This window comes from Athene cunicularia, assembly GCF_003259725.1.
Source record: "Athene cunicularia isolate RWA chromosome 1 unlocalized genomic scaffold, athCun1 chr1_part1, whole genome shotgun sequence".
NCBI lineage: Eukaryota > Metazoa > Chordata > Aves > Strigiformes > Strigidae > Athene > Athene cunicularia.
The window spans coordinates 64,536,179-64,559,898 of NW_020799091.1; the positions used below are offsets into that span (position 1 = coordinate 64,536,179).

The following is a 23,720-nucleotide window of genomic DNA, read 5'->3' on the forward strand; positions in this document are numbered from 1 at the left end:
ACAATATCCTCATCTGACATTATCACTGCAGATCTGGGGTTAAGCTTCCATTTTTAATTAGCTAGTAATCTTATTATGATACAACTGGATTGAGTAGGTTCTCATCTGTCACTTGATACATGGGCCAGTAGCCACCATCAGACCATGGATGTTTGCTATGAGCATGTACCAGCAAATCTGTGACTTCTGAAATGACTCAGTCATCGGCCAGAAACGCCTGCATGCTGGTCTGCTTAGCATTAGCAGTAAAGCTGGGATTCAGCTTCAGAGCTTATTCTACCACTCATCATGTGTGGTAAAATAATTCCTTTCTCCAGTTGCTTATTGACAGCATTAAGATTTCAGCTTTCCCTTTGTGGGGTGTCAACCACCTCTTCTCTGCAGTAAAAAGCAGAGCAATCAGTGTCTGTACCAACCACACACCTTTCCCTTGGAGTCAGGCAGCCGCAGTCCCAGAAGACAGTCTTCCTGGTAGAAAGCAGCAAGCTTTTAAACCATACCTTTTAAACCATTGTTTCACCATACCTTGTTTTACTAAAACTTCTGCAGGTGGTTAGATGACTTTTCACTTTGCTGTGTGCCCATGGGGAGAGACAAAGGCAAGCATTTTCTACCTACTGTGTTCAACAGCAAAGTGAGTGGTTCCCATCTCTGTTTTAGAGGCCAGCTATCTATTTGCAAAACTCCCAGGGTCCAACTGCTCTTTCCTTTTCACAGACTAACAAAATCCCAGTATTTCTTGAAGCAGCTCTGAGTCAGCTTTGGGTTTGTGCCATGGACCCGTCACAAGGAGCCAGGCAGCCAAATAGGTGAAAGGCGCCACAGTCGCATTTAGCCTTCAGTAGCTGTTTCAGTTGTAATTCCCTTTTTGTTCAGCCTGGAGCAGATGGTAGCTCAGAGCACCTTCGGGCAGGTGGAAAATCTTTCAGCAGCAAAGTCTGGAGCACTGAAATCGGCTCCTCGCATGTCGTCCCTGCTGCCCAGCTGCGCTGGCCCAGGGGGCTGTCTGCTCAGATGGTTCCAGATGGAGAAGAGGGTCGAGGAGGAAAAGTGGCAGATGGCAGCTGAAGTCGGATCAAAGCAAGGAGGCCTCACCTCCATGCAACAAGCACTGACAGGAGCTGAATTTTTTTTTCTTGCTGTGTTTTGGTTGGCTGTGTATAAAAAATGCCTCTCTGCAAAGGACTTTAAGGTTTTTGATTTTAAAAGTCCATAACTTTCTGTAGTGTTTTCCCCATCTCATCCTTCCCGTGGATGTAAACCACCAGACTCAGACCAAAGTTAAAATATTTGTGAACATGAAGCTCAGGTGTCAGGAACCCTCGCAGCTGACTAGAAGGTGACTTCTCTTGACTAGCTGTAATGCTTCAGCTGTGGGGAATTGTTTCAAGGGGTGTTCCATCTTTCTTGCCATGTTTGCTATGTGAACGTGTCTGTGCAAGATGTGTAGTAAAAGGAACGCAGCCTTTTCTGTGGCCGTCCTATGTTGATGGAAAGCTGGCAAAGCTGTTCATAGCCCTTCCCGGGTGCCCTTCTTGTGACGATGCCAACATGTTTTGCAAACATTGAATTTGCCAAGGTAGCTGCTTTCATGTGCACTTAAATGCACCTGTATAAAGTGCTAAGAGTGGATGAGTAAAAGAGTGGCAAGCAGGCCTGTAGGAACTTGTGTATGCCCAGGCAGCACTGTTCTTTAGGCAGCTCAGGATACAATAAAACTCTTGTACAGATCTGGGGGTATTAGGCAGAGGTGCTTGGTACCTGCTGCTAGCTGTTACTCTTTCCTTTCTTTCTGCTTCTCCTGCTTTGATGAAAAAAAAGATCAATTGGGCTAGAAGGTCAAGTCCTTGGATAAAGCAACAGTGTCTGACTTTTATAATTTAATTTTGCAATCTCAGGATGGGGAAAAGCTTAAGATGAGACCAATACACGACAGTAAATCTTGCTAGCAGAACAAGAAAATGTGGCAGAGGTATCAAGCCTAGCTTTAAGACTTAGATCTTTACTAGTAAATTTGACTAGGCAGCTCTGTTGAGATCCATAAGTCTGTGTTTGCTACTCTACCAGAAGTGCCAGTAACTGTATAGGCATAGACTGAAGTGTCCCAGCCTTTCTGCGATGAGATCCCTGAAGCAAAGGAGATCTAGCTATGAAATTTGCCAGGTGGGGGAACTGAAACTTGAGCAAATCTGAGTCAAACATCTCCTTAATTATGTTAATAGTAGACAGGGGACAATCTGTTTCTCCTGGCTTATGTCCTGATGATTAGGACTGCTCCAAGCATTTCCTATCTTTTCAATCTATTTTTATCTGGAGGAGGCTTCACAGAGCATGCAGTATCTCGGGGAGAACAATACTCAAGTAAATCGAACTGCATGCCTTATTCAAAGTAGGAAGTGGTTTTGATAAGCTTTCCTAGTTCTCTTTTAACAGCTCCAAAAGCAATTTGCTAAGTTAGGACACACCTTGTTATGTGACCTAAGAGAAAGTGTGCTAGCAAAGGTCCCTGGCCCATCGTCAGGAGGCTGGTCTCGAGCAGGTAGACTCTACTGGTAAGTCGTGTCCTGTAGCACCATCCTGCAGCAGCATCTTCTGAGACTCATCACAGTAAAAATAAAAAACTGGATGTAACATTGAAGTCTCTTAGCAAGTTTTTCTGAGGTTGTCTACTATGGCTGACATGGGGAATGGAGGGTGCCTTTCCTCTGGGCTGGGCTCCATCCCATCATCACCTGTAGATGGAAGGAGCTACAGGCAACCTGTCTGGTTGCAGGGGGTATGGCCTGCTTCAGTGGAGGTAACTGTGCACTGGGGCAGACACCCTCTGAAATAAGCTCAAGGAGTGCTTTGGTCTTTTTTAATGTCTGCACTAATTGCTTTTGTCATTTCATGATTGTGAGGTGTACGTTGACCTGGCACCAGAAATTGTAGAGCACGGGCATGCCTGTAAACGAAGAGGAAAACATCTGGGTCTCTCAAGGAAGTTTTGCAGGAAAGAAGGCAGGGATCTGCCAGTTTGCTAAAATGGGAGCAAAATATTAACTAACCCTCGGAGGAAAGTTTGGGTAGATACTTCCCAAACTACAGTTTTGAGTGAAGACTAGGGGGGAGGGCAACTCTACCCTCAAACCAGCTTCCTCGCAGAGGGGAAGGGAGCAGGGAAAGGGGGATGCACTTTCATTCAAAGTAAGCCCCAGAGATTGGAAGGGGGTCAGCCTGAGACAGCCAGCCCTTGGTGATGGTGGTGTGCTGGCAAAGGAGCCCGTGGGCCTCATGGCCAGTCGAAACACCCCCCCACAGCAGCCCAGCAGTGATGCCTACGGGTCCAGCCCAGCCTGCCATGGCAACCCTGGGAGGCCTTGCCCGCTCCCTCACCATCACCGGCCTCTGTGTTCAGACCAAGCTGAGGGTGCTCTAAAGAGGGATTAAGACCCATTGAATCATTTCTGGAAAACTTGGCAGTGCCCTAAGGGCTTACTATAGTTTTAAAGGGCAGTTGTGTTATTTTCCTTTTTGCCGGGCTGTCAAAGTGGCTGCCAGATTCTCCAGTTCATTTGCAGAAACTGAAGAGCCAGAAATAATCTGACAAAAAGCTGTCTCCCGGCATGTGGCTGTAGATGTACAGTATGGGTTCTTGCATCGCCATGGAAATTAAGAAATCTCTGACAGCTTAAATCTTACTGAAAAGGAAACAAAGTAGTAAAGTGTCACAACATGACAGGACAAAATATGTCCTTCCTGGATTTCCAGTGAGATAGACAGCTTTGGACCAGGGTCAGAGGGATAGGGACTGTAACGGGCTCCTATCAGAGGGCTCCACTGGCAGAGAGAGGTAATATCTTGAGCAGTTACAGTGCACTGAAGATTTCTATCCTGCCCCTTGGAAAAACATGCTAGTTAACCATTAACATGGTTGCTTTGGCAGTGGCACAGGTCCCAGGATGGGGACAAGCACAGACAAATGATCACAAACTTGTGTTTCTCTCACCTTTCACAGATCCAAGGTTACATCCTGGCTTAAGGTTTCTTAGCCCATATTTACCTCACAGTGTGAGAGCCCCTGGTATTTCCGACACAGTGATTTTAGGAAATAGTATTGCTTGTGGAGGCATAGTGAAAATGTGGTTAGACAGCACCGGCTAAATAAGAAGGTGCTGCTGTGTCAGTCTCACCCCTCCTTTCTTTCCCTGTCCCTTGAGTATATCTCAATTGCTAATGCCATGTTGTTTGGCCAGACACTGGTGTTTCTCTGACCCTTCTCTCAGATTAATTCATTAAGGTAGCAGAAAATGTCTGTAGCAGTGTTTTGCTGATTAAGGATACCAATTAAACTGAGACACCAGAGTGAAAAGAGTAGATGTATTTTACTAATTACTAAATAATGTAACAGTGTAATACAGAAAACATGCAGTAAGAAAAAGCAGAATAGTGCACCCAAAGCAACAAACAGGAAAATACAGGGTAAGGCATCCAATCATTACTACATGAGAGAGAGAATAGAGATTAAGAAAGATCCATCACCACTTGCACACGTTCCCATCACCCAGACCCGCAGTGGCTGAGCAGCCCCGGTCACAGCGAGGGTTTGCAGAGCCTGAAATCCTACGTGGTGTGTCCGTCCGTAGGTGAGGCTTCCAAAGTCACGGCAAACGGCCCCAGCCTTATATACCCGAGATCGACAAGCCAGAGTAGCTGGCACCTTTGTTCTGAGCGGAACATTTCTGGTTTCATTCTCCTGTTGGATTCCACCCAAAGCCTGGCCAGGGCTCAGGGTGGGAAACCAAGGGAGTTTCTAACAAGGCCAAATACGTGGGTTCTCAGCCTTGAACAAGGCTAAACAAGGGAAGTCGGATACATTCTCTCAGCATTTTGTCCTCACTACTGATCATATTCTAAGCTGCATCTGTCACTAGCGAGTTTACACACTTTGTTAATGATTACACACCAAGTTAGCAGCCTCGGCTTGGGGCCTGTTGTTCAGGCTGCAGTATTTCAATGCTTTAGCACTTTTTACAATCAGCATAAGTGGGTTGTTATAACTTAGTACAATACCTACTAGCACAGGTTGTCAGTTATAAAATATACAGGATTCATCTATAGGTCAGCTTTGGCTTGTGCCTGTTGTCCAAACCTTATCAAGCAGGGAACTGGGTCCATTCACTGAAGTTTCTGATAGCCAGCAAGAAAGGGTTTGCATGTTGGGGAAGAGCAGAGATTGGGAAAGCAAGGGGCAGGTCTCTCTCTTTTGGAAACAGGAGCTGTTGGAGAGGTAAGGCTGTTTTGTCTGACTGCACCCTTACTGCTCATGGCTTGTATACAGCTGCCAAACCCTGGCAGCACAGCAGGCCTCAGCCCCAGCTCCATCCTTCAGCGAGGCTGGGCAGCTGAACCAAGACAGGCTGTAGGTGCCACTGCAAGGTACGTTTCACTGGGCCTTGGGCGTGAGTGAAGTTATGTGGCAATCTAAGACAGCAGAGATAGGGAAATAAGGCCAGAAGGAGAGGAAATGGAGATGAAAGCTTTCCTCATTCCAGTTACAGTAGCCCCACATCCTGCTACAGATAACGCCTCCCCTCCCCAGCGCTGTTGGGATGATCTGGTTTGCTCCGAAATCTTCTGGGGAAGTGAAATGAAAAACCAGAACAGCACATTTGTTACTGAAAGGCACTCAGTCTGAGTGCCACAGTTGAGGTATACATATGCAGGGAAAAAGGTGTCATAAGCTGTTTTGAACATGCCAAGCCAAAGATAATGTGGATCAATCAGTCAAGAGCACATGGTCCCAGCTCCACGGGGTCAGCAAGAGTGTGACATGAGATCTGTGCTGCCTCTAGGCTAGCTGTAGGAGATGACGGGTCATCCAGCATAAAGCTCAACTGCACCACGAACCCTGTCAGTCCAAAAAATTAGCTGTGAAAACTTGACGCTGCAGAAAAACTTTACCCTAAGTCAGCACTTTACATTGTGTAGCTGCAGCAGTTTTGACCTACAAGCCCTAAAGCTGGATTTACTGCACTGTGAAATCACAGGCACAGGAAGGGGAATGCAAACGGCCAAGTGAGGCCAAACCACCTCAGGAAGAGAGGCTGGTAGGACTAATCCTACAGAAAACTACAGGTTCTGCTGGGTCTGTCTGTTCAGAGCTCCCAGCTCTACTGTAAGCAGTCATCAGAGCAGATTAACTGTTTGCCAAGTCCAGTATCTACATGAAAACCTGGGAAGAGGGAATACGATAAATTATCTTTCCATATTCTGATCGCATCTAATCTAGTGACTGACCATCTGTCTACTTCTTTATCTTCTTTTTAAGACTGTGGCATATGTGCTGGCTTTCAAAATCACTTCCAGATGTAAAATTCTTTCAGATAACAATACCTTTTTTCTTCTTTCCCATTAGATATTTAAGTGTAATGCATATTGGCATTTGTTTTTTTTTACCATTGCCTTTTTTTTTTTTTTTTTTTTTTTTTTTTAAAGTGTGCTGTATTCCAGAACAAGACTGCTGTGCTGGTCCTCTCAAGTAAGGAGCCTCAGTGCCTACAGTATAGACACTGACTCCCAAAATTCATGTTCCACATGCTCCTCTGCACAAAATAATGGCCCCTTAAAGTAGCAAAGAGCAGAGCCAGCTCCTGGGGTAGTGTGCTCGAAGTGGGGCCTATAGGAAGAAATTTTATGGGAGAAGGGAACAACTTGAGGAACATATCTGTGTTGTATCTGATTGATTACCAGATTTTTTTAAATAGCTAGCGGGGTTTGCCCTGGAGCGTCAGACTTGCACAGTGACAAGAACTAAGTTAATGGAAAAATTTAAATAAGCAAACCACTAAATCCACATGGAATGCCAGGAGTTTGGATGCCTAAAATTTGTCTCCTGACGATTTCTGGACAACAAATTCTAAGTACTCTTTTACTGACAGTGAAAATGCTTTGAAGCCTTTTGAAGCATTCTGAAACGCAGGCATTTCTAAAGATGCCTCATCTCCTCTCATGTCCTTTTACATTCTGGCTCAGATTTAGATAACATGCTGGAACCATCATTTCTACGGAACTTATCACAAGCAGTATCTTCTGCCTGCTGGCATTCAGCTCATCACTGAGATGAAGGATCTCAAATATTTCCGTTTCTTTTATAAGAAAGAGTTTCTGCATAAAATTACCAGTAATGAAAAAATCTTCTCTGAAAGCAAGTCCTGGTTATCCAAGTTACCTGGAAGTAAGATAGTGAAGATAATGGATATTTTGAATCACAGATAGTTCAGAAAAAAATGAAAGGAAAAAATAATTTTGAGTTGCATCAACACAGAAACCCTTCAGAAATCGCTGGTGAAATCAAAGTGTTGAGAAAAATAATGGCAGGATAAATGAAATATTTGGTTTGACTTAAAATACATTATTCTTTCTGCTTTGAGCATTGTCATTCATATTTATCTTACTAGAAAGTAAATTTCAAGGAAGTACCAAAATAAAAAGCTGAAAAGAAATGCATTTCATTTTGAAAAAAGCAGAAGTGAAACAAATAATTTTCTTCAAAAATATTTTTTTTTTCTGAACAGACAGTTGAAACCCAGCATCAATACACAAAATGTTGCAGCATTACTGAAACCTCTTGAGAAATAATTCCCACATTTGTACATGTAAGTTGCTTTGCAGGTGGGAAGAAGAAGGATGCAAATAGCCATAAGGAGTTGCAGACCCTGCTGCCCATCTCCTCTGACGGTCCAGAGGGGCCCCAGCCCTGGTTTGCTGGCAGGACTCTTAGAGAAAATGAATCTGCCTGAGGTTCCCAGCATACACTGTGCACAGATGGAGACATCTTGAGCCAGTGGAAGAAAATCAAAACCTCTTGTTCTAAAATGACTTTAATCTGATGAGGCAGAGCCCTCCATATGGACGTTGAAGTAAGCAGAAATTCTTACTGACAGTGTAACTCATCTAGAATTCCTGTATCTATGGATTTAAGGAACAGCCATTAGAACACTGGGGTTTTTTGTGACCCCCCTCCCTGTTTGTGAGTGGCACCTGACATGCAGCCTTGATTCAAGGCAACATCCAGAAGAGGGGGAGCACTCCTCCCTCTGGGTCTGCCCTTGAAGCACCACCCTCTCTCCACTAAGAGCAGAGGGACTGGGGGGTCTCGAGTCCATGCTCTGAGTGATTCTGCTAGGAAAATGTGACTGCTGCCTTGGTATTGCAGCAGCCCAGGTGCAGCTCTGATTCTCACTGTTCAATTCACCCCAGATTTTCAGACCACTTTGTGTTTGATTTTCATTCCATGTTTCAGCTTGCTTCTCCTTCTTGGTCTTCCTGAAAGACGTATTTGCTGTCTTTGCAAGACCATTATCAAACAACTAACACAGAGGAGAGAAAAAAATGTTTCCAAAAAAAATATGTGGAGAGATTCCTACTCTTAGGGGCAGGCTATCTGAGCTCTAAAACCTTATCTACACATGAACTGTACAGCCTTGTAACGGGTTAACCATCTTGTTGTGGAAATGCTTATTTCTGAAAAGAGGAATCCATCTGCAAAGGCACCTTTATACTAATGTGATAGAAGGTGTGACCATAAGGTATGTGTGGTATAAACGAACCAGTAAGGATAAAGCCTTATCTTAATATATAATTCAGGGGAAACTTTCCAATTGGAGTGTTTTGACAGTATGTCATTATTTGAAAAGGCATATTACTGCAATGTGGTGTTTTCTTGCTTTCTGGATATACTATGTACTTCATGGATTTTAAAAAACAAAAAACAAAAAAGTATTTTGGCATGGTACAAAGCAAAGAAACAATAACTTTCAAACACAGCACAGAAATCCTTCTGGTGGCAATCACTCCATGCAGTAGGAAGCCAGTATTCAGCTAAACTCGTCTTCTGGTACAGCAGGTTCTGGCTAGTGAGGCTCCATTGCCATTTACATCCATTTAGGATGTCTTCATTCCATTTTGCTCTGTTTTGGCTGGTATCCTTGCACTTATTACTCTCTGAGCACACTTAAGGGACCAACCCCTTCATTTACATGTTCAGTTAAACAGTAATTTTTTCATCAGGTCACTCTTTTGTGAGTCGCTATTTGCCAAGTACCACAGTGGAAGTATTTGGTGGTCTCAGGAGAGGCAATGCTTCACTTGTCTTGGTAAGCAGAAGACAGAAGTCCTCACAGGCAGAAAAAGCTGGGCTAGATGGAAAATGCATTAGCATAAGTAAGATACAGATTTAAGGCACAGAAATTATACTTGCAAAATATGTCTGTGTGAATGTTGGTATTAAGGGAACTCTGGAAACTGCAAAGAAAATAACTGCCATTAGCCTGGGATTGACAGTGAATGAGGTTTATGCTAAACTATATTACACAGTGTTCAGGATTCACCAAGAGCACATGTAAACATGGGGGTATACCTGCACAGTACGGCTGAGGATTACTAGCAGTTTGCCACGGACAGAAGAGGCCGTCCAGCCATTCTGCATCAGTCCCAATCTAGTCCCTCCAGCCCTGCTTGTAGCCACATAGCTTTGTCTCTTCTCTTGAACCATCTCTGTCTCTCAGACTAGAACGGGGAGCTGATTGTCACATGACAGAAACTGCTCACTTTTGTTTTGGTAGGGTTATTTTTGGTCAGCACAGCAATTTCAATTGGAGTTTCAATCCATCAGACAAGCATCAGAGCCAGTGCTCAGAAGAGACCAAGGGTTTTCACCCAGTGTGAGGGAAGCTGGCAGAGGAGTGGTACCTCTTCGTTCAGTGGCAAGGTGCACGCAGGTTGGCAGAGCTCTGTCATATTGCAGCACCTGGGAGCTAAGGTACATTAACTGTGCTGTGTATACACGGTATAGCTGTGTAACTCAAAGGAGTCTGTTACCTGGTTATAAGAGTCCATAATTTTTCTGCAGGATTCATAATGCTGCATTGTCTTTTTCTCCATGTAGAGCTTCTGAGTATAGGGAGAAAACAGTTTGAGGGCACAGAGTATGTACCCCTTACACTAAGAAGCGTAGGCATTGAGTAGTCGGCAAGCATACTCTGAACAATGTTAGAGAAAGCTATATGCCTTTGGACTGAGAGTTACTCAAAGTTTGCCTTTTTTTCCCTTCCCAGTTCCTTTGAATTTACAGCATCGCTGTTTCCCGTCATGTCAACAAACCAGCCTCAAATATGCAGGGTTTGTCCCTTCCATGAAAGCTCAAAAAGATAAATAATTCAAAGACAGTTGAAAGTCTCAGTTCAGATGCAATCATGTCAGTGTGGATTACTGCTGGCATAATGCATTTTTTTCTGCCTAAGTGTTTATCTTTTCAAGTTTGTATCAGTACACAGCCTATTCCTTAAAAACCTATGCCAGTTGCAGTTACTGACTCTTGTGCTGCTCTCCCAACTTGGCAGTTACTGCTGCTAAACTGCAGTATAACTGAAATGCTGAGGTATTTGCATGGGAAGGGACTTTCTGGAGTCTAAGCAAAGCCTGTAAAGGGAACAGCTTAAAACTGCAAATATATATGGGAGGTGTAGATTCTGTAGAAAACATTAATTTAGGACTTCTAGAAGAGCAAAGGAGATTTAGCCATGTATTTTTCATTAAATAGTATGAGGAAATAGCCACATCCAGCTTGGAAAATTTTGATACAAATAATTTAATTCCAGATGACAGAGTCTTACTGAGCAGTACTAGCTCCAGCTCTGACCCTTTTAAAAGACAAAATTCATTAGAAAAGAATGAAAGTAAACAAATACAGAAAAACTGTTACACATACAAGAGTGCTGAAGAATGGAAAGCTTTCCATGGTGATTTAAAAAAAAAAATAAAAAAATCAAGTTTTTAAATTCAAACCAGCATTTAGGGGCTACAACAACTTAGAAACCTTGGCAGGATAAGGAGCTCAGATTGAAAGTTATTGTTATTATTCATTTTCTGGTAAATCAGGAGCCAGTTGTGCTAGAGTTTATTCCAATAATTTAAAAGGGAGCTTTTAAATACCTTTACTGAGTTCTTTTATAGTTCTTTTAAACTTTTGACTACTTCTGGTTTCATTTCATTTTTGTCAAACCCACAAAAATTTGTTAAGGAGGACTTGGTTCAACTCAAATTTTCAGTGCTTGATATCTGACCACTGATTCTTTTAAATCTTGTATGAGTAGAAGTTAGCTTGATGGGTTCTGAGCTTCAGTTCCCATTCTTTGACAATCAGAGCTTGGGACAACTGGAGCTCAATATAACATTTGGAGTAAAAACTAGGGAAGTGTTAGGTTTCCACTAAATCATTTGTTCCGTTTTTTAGTCAACGTTCCTTTTTCTTTTTTCTTCCCCATTAATGACTACTGAATAGTTTGCAAAGAATGCTGGAGATGACCAGTCTTCTGTGCTGCGAAGTGTTATATTCCTCTGCCCCTGGAAGCTCCTCAGTGTGAACACCAACACTTGTTTGTATAGAGTGCCTAACAGGTTACACCATAACATGAGGTGAGGAAACAGATCTGTACAATTCCTAGGAGAAGAGAAAAAAGGAATAGATTTGAGAAGAGATCTGATGAGAATGATTTCAGAGTTAGAAACAAAATTACTTTAGTTTAGCTAGTGATACAAGACCCATTGCCCTGTCACCTCCCCTCAAAGAATAGACTCTGTATCCTCACGAGTGATCTTCCCAATACCTTTTGAGAAAACAAGTAAAAACTGAGTCCCTTTGTGGCTTTTGGTTTCTAAATATTTCCCGCTGCCCAAGCCAAAAGGTGCTTTCATAAAATCCCTGTTTGGCTGCTCTTGACCCAAGTCCTCAGCCAGACCAGAATTCACTTCAAAGGCAGTGGCAGCTTAGCTTTCTGTTGGGTTAGCAGGCTAAAGGGCCTCACCCTGCACAATGGGTTGGTCCAGTGTAAGAGGCTGTGGGTACATATATTTGGGAGTAGGATGGGGACAGAACAGGGGGAATCAATGTCTTTCCTGCGGACGCCCAGGTGGGCCTGCATAGGTATAACCTCAAACCACAGTATAGGGTGAAGAATTATGCCAAAAGCCACCTCCAGGTGCTGGTTTGCTACTTTTTATCCTGGAGTAGCAGTGCTTAAGGTTTGAGGCATGGAGTATTCTGTGGCTGTCCATGGAGAGGCAACTGGTTATTCACACAATGGTACAGGGATTATACATTAATATGGCTCTTTTGAAGTTACACCTGGCTCAATTTGCAGTTATGAGAACATAATGAAAGAAATAAAAGTTGGATGAAGTACTTTCTTGAAGTTATTCTGTAATCTGTGGCCTAACAACTGGTCTGCAATGCCATAATTTGCTGTGACATGGTTTGTGGTGTGCAAATGATGGAGAACTCTGGCTCTCTATTAATTAATTACCATGAAAATTTATGTTGGCTTGAAAGTACTTGTCCTCAGAAATTCCTCATTCTCTCCTTTGACTATAAAAAGATTAAAAAGAGTAACTGATATAGTAATTTAACTTCTTGATGACCATATTAGTCCTGTAGATCCTACTCAGTCAAGACACTAATACTGCTGCTGATAAAATACGAGTTGGCAGACCGCATGCCAGCACCAAATGTATTCCTGCGCTTGACATGAAGAAAGTGTGGCTAAGGTTAATCATAAGGAAGTTCTAGTTAATCATAGCTCCGGGGTGGAGTAGAAGCAATGTACCTAAATTAGCGTAATACAGAGCAATTTTCAGAAAAAAAAAAAACCCTAAAATTTTATTATTATCATCTCCCTGTGAGACTGCAATTTGTAATTTGCACTGTAATTCCATCAGCTGTCTTTTCTGCTGCTGTGCACAATCAGATATAGCATCACCGTGTCATTAAAGAAACAATTATTCTAACAACAGAACTAATAAATGCCTTCTGTTAGATGCAGGATTTAGCCAGGAAACACAAATAGACCTTTTACATCAATACCAGCTAGGATTAAGAGTGACATTTAATCCCACTCATCCATGAATTGCTACATTGTCATTGTAAACCACAGGGTGGAGGAGACATCCAGCAAATGCAAAGTTGTCATTCATGAGTATGAAGAAACTGTGACTATTTACAGATGTTAGTCAAAAACTCTAAAATTAGCAAATATTTGAATCCCACATAAATTCCATATTTAAGATTGTAGGATTGAATATTTAATGAGAATTTGGTTGAACAGATTTTTTTTCAGGTACAGTACGTTTTATTTCCTACTTATTCACAGCCTTCCTGTGTTAACTTGGACACCTTGTACAGCATTTGTGTGTCTTATGTCCTCAGGCCTGTAATTTTTGGGGTATATTTTACAGCAGTATTTCCCATTCTTATATGTGGACTGGAAGCAATTTAGTAGTGTCTGTAGAGAATCTAGAGATGCTCTATATGGGTAGGGTAAACACTACTGTTATGATGAAACACAGGAACCTGAGGATCCTATTGCCTTTTTTTTCTTCACATGCCCCAAGTGAAAAAGCAGATTATAGGGAGTAGCAGGGTTAGTGAGATGTTTAACTGCTGTATAGTTAAAATTACACTAAAATTAGACTAAATTTCAAATGTCAATTTTTTAACAGAGTTTTTATTCTGAAATTGTTCTGTAAACATTAGTGTAGGAACACACAAAATAGATTTTCTGTAGCACTCATCATTATGGTAGTTAGGATCTAAATGCAAATTGTCAGCTAAAGCCTTATAGCCAGTCTTGCAGTCACACGCTGATTTTCACATAAGTTCATCAACTAGGTTGGGCTTAAGTTCCTTCCTAGGAATATTAAATCAGTTTAGCTTGAATTCAGTGGTGTTGTTTAAACTAGGTTTTAAGAATGTAGGTTTGAACTTTTAGGCGAACGATATCCCTTTAATGCTATTTGAAATTTCATGAATGCCAAATGTTCTAGAAGATTTTTAAATGAGTTGCTGGGGTCCTGGGAGAGTCATAGTGAGGTGTGAGGGAAAAGTAGGAAAACACCTAGGCAAAAGCAGTATGCCTTTTCCTTTTTGTATGTGTTGATATATGTTTGATCTATTTTGCTTATATGATCCCTGCCTGGCTGCCACTGTTTGAGCAGGTTACAAAGATTCTAGGAACAGTGGGTGAGGTGCTACAGCCTTTCTTGTATTTGAACAACACCCGATATTATAGGATACCAACTATGATTCAGAAATACCAACCTAAAACCAGTAGTAGTAGCAATGTTGTCAACAGAAGCTTTGACAGCCTAATACATTTCCTCCACTCCCAATCAATCAATTTCCTCTTCCTCGGTATCACTTCCCTGTTGTTTATTAACCTCAAGTCAAAAGAGCAGACAAAACCTTCACGAGGCCGTAAAGGACCATAAAAACTCATGCTGGCAACAACAGCTCCATAGCTCATGGTAACAATTCCTTTCTAAAGAGACCACTGGGGAAAAAGCAATATTCTCAGAGCAGGTAATTTTTCATTACTGACTCACTACAGTAACAGGTCAGAGGGACTTAAACCAGGCACCAGAAAAGGACCCCTGAAGAGCACTAGTGTGGAACGGGGAACACTAAAACCATTCAGTGATTAAAAAAAAGGAGCTGTTGCCCTGTACTGCTTAATCACTGTGTGTGCTGGCATGTTTGGGATGGGTTACTTTTTTTTTTTCTCTTCTCTTTACCTCAGGCATTCAGTTTGAAGGGTGTGTAAGGAAGTGAACTTTCAAAATGATTAGTCACCTTTACAGTTACAGTCTTCTACTTTTAACAGGATTTGAGGCAGTTTTCCAGAATTTGGATTCAACTACACAGGGATCAAAAGGGACTCATCTGCAAAGGAGGATGAGGTGGGCATTCAGGCTAGCCAGAACTCCCATTTAGGGCCCATCATAAAAGACACTAGTTTTGACACACCTAAGGGAATAATAAATGGAAATCCTGTGAACTATACTTAGTGTTTCCTATACAAAGTGGCCTGTTATTCATAGTGTTGCCTTTAAGGTATTCAATACTGCAATCATTGAGGTGAAAATGTAGTCTTCTACATTTGTCCGACAACATTAAGTACTCTTGTCCATGTCATAATTAGAATGCTGTATGTGGAGACCCTTACCATCAAAATAATTTTTGATCTTCCCACTCTTGAAGTTTAAAGTAGAAGCTGCTTAAGTTTAGTTTTCCCATTTAATTCTTGATAAAGATATATTTTTATTTGAAGCATCCTCATTTTCTAGGCTTTATAGATCGATTAATCAATATTTGTGCACTTCAAGCTACTAAGAAAATTACAAAATAATGGGAAGTAGCCAGGAAAGAAGAAGGTAGTGCAGAGGGATAAATGAAGATACGCAGCATCACACTCCTAAGAGCTCTGCACTTTGCCAAGCACAATCAGCGAGATGTTTTTGTCACAGGTCTTTGCTACCCAGTGGAAAACAGGTTGCTTTGTTTTCAGCCAGGCTGTTCCAGTCTAGATGAAGTCCCATTTTAATTTAGAATTCAATAGCTTTCATCTGTTCTAAGAGGTTAAATCTTAAACTTTGCTACAATGTAAAAAATAATGACTGCTATTCCATATATATGGTATAGCAGAGAGAAAAAAGCACAGTCTCTCAGTACATGCAGCAGAAGCCCCCATTTATCTGTGCTTACCTGTTCACGAACACTACTTCAGATGAATTTGCTCCAGATCAGGGTTTGGGTTCTCATCTTGCTTAAGCTCCACAAATGTAAACACTGGGGAAAGGTCACTATCACATTTCTCTTGCATGCTCAACTCTTGCGAGTTTGAGAACTGCCCAGCACTTTACCGATGTGGGCACTGTGGGGTGATGCTGTTACCGAAGGTGCACATCTTCCAGATCAAACACAAGTTACTTGGGTTTTATCTTTTTAATAATGAATTTAAGGAATGATTTTGGTTTAAAATATGGAGGACTCTGGACCTTTGTGGCCAAGAGCATCTGTGGCTTAGCTGGACTCTTTTTTTTTTTTTTTTTTCTCCAATGTTCTCTTCTCAGAATGGGCTAGTTATCCCAGAAACAAAAAATTTGCAGGAATCCGAAGCAAACCTTAGAAAGTGAGAAAATTTCAGGTTAAAAACTAAAAGCCCAATACTTCCTATCACCCTGACAGCTATTAGTGACCTTACCCAGCCCTTAAAAGATATACTTCTTGGGATATGGTACTGCAAGCTGTTGTCCACCATGCAACTAATTAATTTTGCAAAATGAAAAAATACCCTTAATAAATGATGTATCTTAACAGATATGATAATTTTACAGCAACCCCTCTGCAGCAGTTTCCTGTATCAGCTGTTCAGTGTTGAGCCAACTGATTTCTATCAGTAGCTAAAGATTAGTAACATATTCTAATTAGGCATATCTGCTGTACAAGGTACTTGGCACCACTTAAATATAAAAGTGTCCTAAGCACCCCAGTTTCATCCACAGTTCAGTTCATGCCATTTATTCACATGCGAAAGCATAATACGTGTGTAAATGTCACAGGCAGATGAAATGATGTAGCATCCCTGCTTCCATCCCCATCAAGGGAAGTGCTGCCAGTACTTTCAAAAGGCTTCAGATTTACCAGTGCTGCAGCCCACACTGTGCAGCTGCAAACTGCACAGGGTGGCAGCTATGACGCCTGCAGTCTATTCACCCAGCCCATCTGTGACAGAAAGGGAAGTTTCAACAGGCAGAAGACAGCATGATGTTGGTAGCTAACGGTCCTGCTGTAGGAAGCAGTTGACCCCACAGAACCTAGCTGCATTCTTTTAATTAAAACTCTCCCCAATTGCCACGGAGTTACTTCCTTAGGATATACCTATAGTAAGATACATGTGATAGGTAGCAAGTAAAAGAAATAGCAAAATGTCCTTATATATTCAAGTGCTACAAATATGTTTTCTGGTACTCTGAGGCTTTATGTCATGCAACTTTATATCCAATGAACAGAGGACATCTTTATAGCCTGCACAGTTAATTTTTTTGTCTTTCTGTATTTATAGTAACAGGGACTGCACCTCCTTATTGTGAACTGTCCAAAGGGATTTCTGTGCCCCCAAAAATACTGCAGACATCCTTTTTAAAAGCAAAAATCCCACCCGATCACAAAAACCAACCACCCCACCCAAACAACCATCATCCCACCCAGCTTCAGAAAGACATAGCCATTATTTATGTCCATTCTACTACCAGTTTCTCAGGCACTCTGAGGAACTGCAAAGTGAAATAACTGTTAGAGCTCAATAGCCAGCTAGCAAAAGTGAAGGGCCTCTAGCTTCAAGGGAAAAATACTGAGGAAAAGCCCAGTGCTTCAACTAAAGTTAGGGCTAGTTTTACATATAGCCCAAGCAACTGAACTATTCTGGTGGTTAGAAACATTAAATATTAAATCTCCAGGCTCTCTTCATGGACGAGGATTGATGCAAGGACGCATTCTATAAGCTGTCTGCTTTAGACTGACAGCAGTAAGCTTCAGTGATTTACCTGCACCAGTGCAGAGACATGCATGGATACCGATCTGTTGACTTCCACCATCACCTCCTGACAGTCCTACCACAGGTTTGCAAAATGCCTTTTAATAAAATGAGGGCATGTAAAAATAGATTAATATGGTTTGCTAGCTTCTTCTCATGCTTCCCAGTAACCTAGGTGAGGAGACAGTTTATGGTTGTCTATAGCTGCACCTAAACTACAATGGTTCATTTGGCATGACTAATCTAGCTGATTGAACAGAATCCTTCTGCACCTTGACCCAAGTTTTAAGGTAACTCTTCTACATGCCACTAGCAGCTTAACTCCTTGTAAAAATCTTAGAATAGGGCTTCTTCAGGTTTTACCAGAGAACATGAAATACCTCACCTGTAACACGGTTTTATTGAAAACAAACAAACAAAATCTGGTAGCTTGGCTCAGTTTTTCAAATAACGTGTGCGTATCAGGACACATCAGTACTAATTTTGGCTAAACTGAAAAATGATACAAGATAAAAATCTGGAACAGCTGCAAAATGGTAAGACAAAATGTTTTGTTATAACAAAATTATAAATTCAAAATCACATGTTCCATTTTTTTCCGTCAAACTGTTCACAATTTAACACAAACTGAAAAGCCAGTCCCTCTCCCAAACCCTGATATTAATCTCAGCCTTCTTCCTTCTCCCCACACTCAGCTGAGGACATGAAAAAATATCAGCATGTACTTTTTTTTTTTCTTCAGTGACAACAAGGAAACAAAATACATGACTAAACTGCCTTTTTTTTTTTTCCTTCTGGAGGAAGTCTCCAAAGTTTAATCTATTGCCTTCAGGTTCAGATGCATTCCATATAACTAAAAGCATATTAAGTCAGGACTGTAATGCCCTTACCCCTCCTTTCTATAGCCAACGGAAAAATAAGTTAGCAATGCAATGCTGAAGGGTTTCTCTCCCAGTGAGATGCCTGAAGATAAGTGCAGTCATTCTGATGTACCAGGACTCTCCTGCAACAGCTGTAGCTACATTCAACACAAGAGTTGTTTGTGCTTTTGCTTAGCTACACTAAGAAATGTTGCTAAGAGGAGGAACTAAAATACTCAGCATCAGACATTAATTTACATTAGAGGTCTCAGCAAGTCATCTTTCTCAACTGTTATTCTGTAGAAGGGATATATGTTTAGATACAATTTTCTAAACAACTAATCAAGCCATTGCATGATCAGCAAGGCTCATGTAGACTGCTCTCCTACAGTCCTCCACCTCCCCCACAACCTCGGCTGCTTCCTGCATGCCCCCACTCTTTCCCCTAAGCATCCCAGAACACTTCCCCTCCCTTCTCACTCGTGTCCCCACACTACTAATATGGGGTTGCTCGGTTTGGAGCTGCACACATCCTGATCCACCACCATGGTAACAGCCAAGCCTTTCTTCAGTCTAAGCACAAATCCGGACGTTTCCCAGAGGAGTTACTGAAGGCATGAGGTTTACTAGTTTTAACATATATTTTTGTAAGGCAACAGCTTCAAAGAATTTTTAGATATATTTCAAAGTCCCACAGTCTAGCCTGGTAATGAAATGGAACTTCCCTGTAGAGAAGCTGCCAGCTGTAGTTAAGACATATTACAAAAAGCCTTAATCCTAAACCTTTTTTAATTAGGTATTGACCTTTACATAGTAACCAAAACTAGTATTAGTCTTCCCAGAGTCAGAGATATTTAGCTGCACAGAAATAAGGCCAAGACACTATTTTAAGTTAAGCAATGCCACTCTCCCAGGCCCTTATTTAGACATACTTCTCTGGAGAAAAAAAAAAAAAAAAAAAAAAAAAAAAAAAAAAAAAGTTGCATCTTCATTTACTTTGACATGAGCTATTAGAGAGTAACTGCCGAAGAAAAATGTTACTGTCTTGCAAACAACTCAACTGTATTTTTTCCATGTCTTACTCTTCCAGTGTTACATGAGATGACTTCATGATACAAAAAAACCCCAACTCCCACCCCCCACCCCAACAGTACATAGTTTTAACAGCCAATATAGCAAGTAGCACCTAAGTATGTAGTATACATAAATTGATTCAAGCATAAACAATTAATGGGCTCTTTTTAATTCAATAAAACTAAAGCTTACAGATTCTTAACTCAACCATTCAAAAAGATACCCATAACAAGTTGTATTAATAAAAACTGACAGGCTTCCAGGCCTCTAAAACATTTCAAACACAGGATGAAATAAAAGATATCAAATGTTTACATTAGTCTTGCTGCCTTACACACCCTCATAAAAAGTGAACACATTCAGTAACTTCAAGTATACCATTAAAAAGACACCAGTAAGTGCTCCAGTTTTCTGTACCATACAACTTTATTTCAAATTCACATCTTTCTAGGCAATATATCCAAAATATTTGACTCAAGAGTACCTTTAAACTGTAAATATTCTGAAACAGGGCATCAAGCCTTTCCCATCTCCAAAAACCCCTTAAGTTTTAGCTCATGTTATAAAAAGTAACCATGTGGAATGTGACAAGTCATAACGTGAAATCAAAGTGCTTTAGTCCCATAGCGCAGACAGACACTAGTGGTTATCTAGCCATTCATCAGTACATGTTCAACACCAACAGAGAAGTTTCCTCTGTTGCACCCCAACTTGCAAAGACCTTTGGATCATTACGGTGAAATTTCATTAACTGACAGCTAAACAGTAGGAGTGGACCAACAGTTTCACTTTGATACTTCAAATAATGAATTATAAATGAGGCATCTTTTTACCATTTTTCAAGTTCCCTTAATAATTGCCAAAGTTCTACTGTATTATGCAAGATAAAATTATGTTCCACTTAGTCTTTTAAAATCCCAAGTGTGCTGTATTTCAAATCCCAAAGCACTGAAACCCCAAAATTATTTCCCTAAACCCCAACAGCTATCCAAGAGTCAGTATTTTTGTGCAATTCTTTGCTAGTTGCCTGTGAAGAGATAAACACTTCACCCAATGGTTCATATGAAAGAACTATAAATTCTCAAATCAGAAAGTTACTTTAATAAGATTGGGACACAGGCAGTTGAATGGAATATGTGCTCAATTCAGAAGTGGCCATGGTGAAGAGGGCTCATGTTGCAAGTGTTCAGTCAGAAAACTTCCTTTCTACAGAAGTCTAAAAAGCTATTTATCTTCCAGAGTGAAGGAAGTTTAGGACTCAGGCATTTCTCTGTTACAAAAGAATTAGCTCTACAGTATAATTCCTATGATTATTCCCCCCTCCCTTTCAGAAGACATCACATTTTTGTACACAAGTTTACAGCTTAAATGGGAAGGGCTGAGGGGAAATTTCTGGTCCTGTCCCACAGACGTAAAGACAAAGTGCTTTGGAAGACCGATTTTATCCATCACATTTGTGGCAACCAACCCAAAATGAAGGCACATGAAGTCTATAATAATATATCTTATAAATTATAAACTAAAGCTGAACCTCTGTATAATTTCTAGTCTTTTTGCACAAAAGTAATGACCAGCACCTCTGCAGAGACTACTTCTTTTTTTTTTTTTCCGTGTAACTACTCCCAGAAATAGATCAGTGTTGCTTGCACACCTTTGTAAATACTGTCATGTATTAGGTTTTGACACAAAGTGCAGAAATTGGTAATTTATCCACAAAGGAACTCTGAAACCTGCGAATCACCAGCACTCCCTTCCTCTGTTGCTACAAGAAATGTAAGCCACCACCAACAGCTACAGAGAGCTGTCACCTTGAAAGTGCACAACTCCCAGCAGCAGTTCCCCTGTGAGGTGTTCTAGAGCTTGTGGCAGGCATTTAATCAGTGTCTCAGATTTGGATTTTAGCATGTCAAAGCCTATCTACTTTTGGTTAGTTACCGGCCAGACATGCACACACATTCTGAGGAAGCCAACTTGAAACATGCTTTGACAAATGTTGCACTGAAATTGTACTTTAACTTCCAAGAACAGATGAGCTGCTACCTTGAGCAGCATTCAGGATCCAGGGTCAGCTCAAGACCTCATTCTTAAGGAAAGCTGAGTCTGGATACAAATCTGCCTCCTAGATTTCACTGGAATTGCTACCTTTAAAGCAGAGAAACAAGATTCAAGGTTTTTGAAAGCTTTAGCAGACGGATAGGCTCGTCAATCAGATTAAGACTTAGCAGGCTGTTAAACAACAGTTCAAAGCCTTAGTTATCACTTCTCTAGAAATATAGTTTAAAAGAACTCAAACACCACTGCCATCACTTAACTAGAATATGTCACTATACTGCTCTCACTCAGATGACAATCGGGGATAGTTACATAGTTCTGGTTATCTACCCTGTGTGTGAATTCACACACACCCCTTTTTTCCCCCCTCCCCTATATCTGCACAAAGCCAGCTGAAGGGATTGGCACACAAGTTACTAGCAAACACAGACCTGTAGCTATTACAATTACAGGACCATATTAGAGTCTCATGAAGATTTCATGCAATGGTGCCTGTGCTGTTTTCTAAAAGAGAACGACTTTCACAGGTAACACATACAACAAAATTTTCTGATTTTAAACAGAGCGAGTTACACAAACAACATTGACAAGAACTGACCAGACTTAACAACTGGAACTGCGCCTAGGTCTGGCACTTGAGAATTCACAGTGATTAAAATAAAATTGCTTTGCCTAAGACAAAACATAAGATACCAAATATATAAAAAGACTCTTTGCTTCCATTACCTTGTATCAGTATTCCAACAGCAATAAGCAAGCTCAGTAGTACATCAGACAGCAGAGACTTCTGCATGTTGTTAACTTTATTCGCTGTTTGCAGTGCAATGGAGTGGGGTTTTTTTTGTATATATATTCACGATGTCACATCAGGCAATTTTCAGTGAATAAAGTCAACACAGGCTCGAGTCTTTGCTGGATTGAAGCTTGGATTCTCACAGGAAAACGTTATCTACTGTCTCATTTTGGGTACCCAACTCCACACTGTGCAGGTGGTATTGCTGTTAAAGAGAAACCTAAAGTATATTTGCATATTACTGAGGTGTTCTTCTTACATAGCAAGTTGTTTGTAAGCAGTTTATAGTACCAGTTGATAACGTAAGAGCAGAGCATTTTGCACTCTTCCTTTCCCCACCCAACTAGCGAAACCTAGTAGATTCACTAACAAGGGATTCTGATCCCAAAGCCTGCTTTTTAAGAGAAAGAGTGCAGCTTTTAGACACCCCAGCGTTTCTCAGGGTACCCGCTGCCTCTCACTTCAGCACTGAGGGCCCAGCCGAAGCAGTCGCTCTTGGGAGCTGTAAGCCACCAGAGCCCTGCTGACCTGACCAAACTGAGAGTTAAAGCAAGATACTCAGGACTCATCTGCCCAGAGTCCACAAGTGTAAATGAGCACCCACTCGTACCTGCCTCACCTTCTGCGCTACACCCTTGGGCACTCTGGTCCATGTGCCCACCTCCCAGACCTCCTTGCTCTCCAGCCTTATCCAAAGACATTGGACTTTGGCCTGAGCTTGAACGATGCTTTCAGGGATTTCTCCTCGTGCTCTTCCTCCTCAGTGTCACCACGAAAGGAGGGCGTGTTGTGGATGATCTGAGTCCTGAAGCGGATCTTATTAAGCCGAGGCTTCATCCGCCCGCTGCCCGAGGCTTTCCTGGTCATCTCCTTGCCCTTGCCTGGCACCGCCGCCCCGTCGGTGCCCTCTGCTTCCTCCCCGGTGCTGTGATGGTGATGGTGGTGGTGGGAGAGCCGGTAGCTCATGAGATTGGAGGGCAACACCTTGGAGAGCCTCCAGCGCCCGCTCCCGTTACCGGCAGCCCCTTCCTCCTCTTCCTCCTCCTCCAGGGCCCCCACCAGGTTCCGCATGTCCCCCGAGGTGCCCTGGTGCAGGTACTGCGCGGCCTTGCGCCCGCTGTAGTCGCGGATGTCCACGTCGGCGTCGTAGGCTCCCACCAGCAGCTTCACCACCTCGGCGTGGCCGTGCATGGCGGCGATGTGCAGCGCCGTGTGCCCGCCGCTGGTGCGGGCGTTGATGTCCACGGGCAGCTGGTGCTGCTGGGCGAAGTTGACCAGCGTGGCCAGCAGCTCCTGCCGCCCGTGCTTGGCGGCCCAGTGCAGCACCGTGAAGCCGGTGATGAAGTCCCGCTTGCAGAGCAGCGCCGGCTCGCAGCTCAGCAGCCCCTCCAGACTCTCCCACCGCCCGTCCGAGGCCGACAGCATCCAGGCGTGCTCCAGGGGGTCCAGGGCTACGGCGCCAGTCGTGCTCCCCTCCTCCTCGGCAGACGACGAGGCCACCGAGGCGCTGTCCGAGTCGCCGCCGCCTCGGCT

General features: G+C 42.2%; 1 protein-coding gene across 1 annotated transcript in view; it reads right to left on the reverse strand.

Moving 5' to 3' along the window:
* Window positions 1-19,490: 19,490 nt before the first annotated feature.
* The window catches only part of SOWAHC (sosondowah ankyrin repeat domain family member C), a 4,532-nt gene continuing 302 nt past the window's right edge, over window positions 19,491-23,720 (reverse strand). Inside the window, exon 2 of the mRNA XM_026845859.1 lies at window positions 19,491-23,716. Within this exon, the coding sequence (XP_026701660.1) occupies window positions 22,875-23,716 (842 nt within the window). The 3' untranslated portion in view covers window positions 19,491-22,874. The remainder of the gene's footprint in view (window positions 23,717-23,720) is intronic.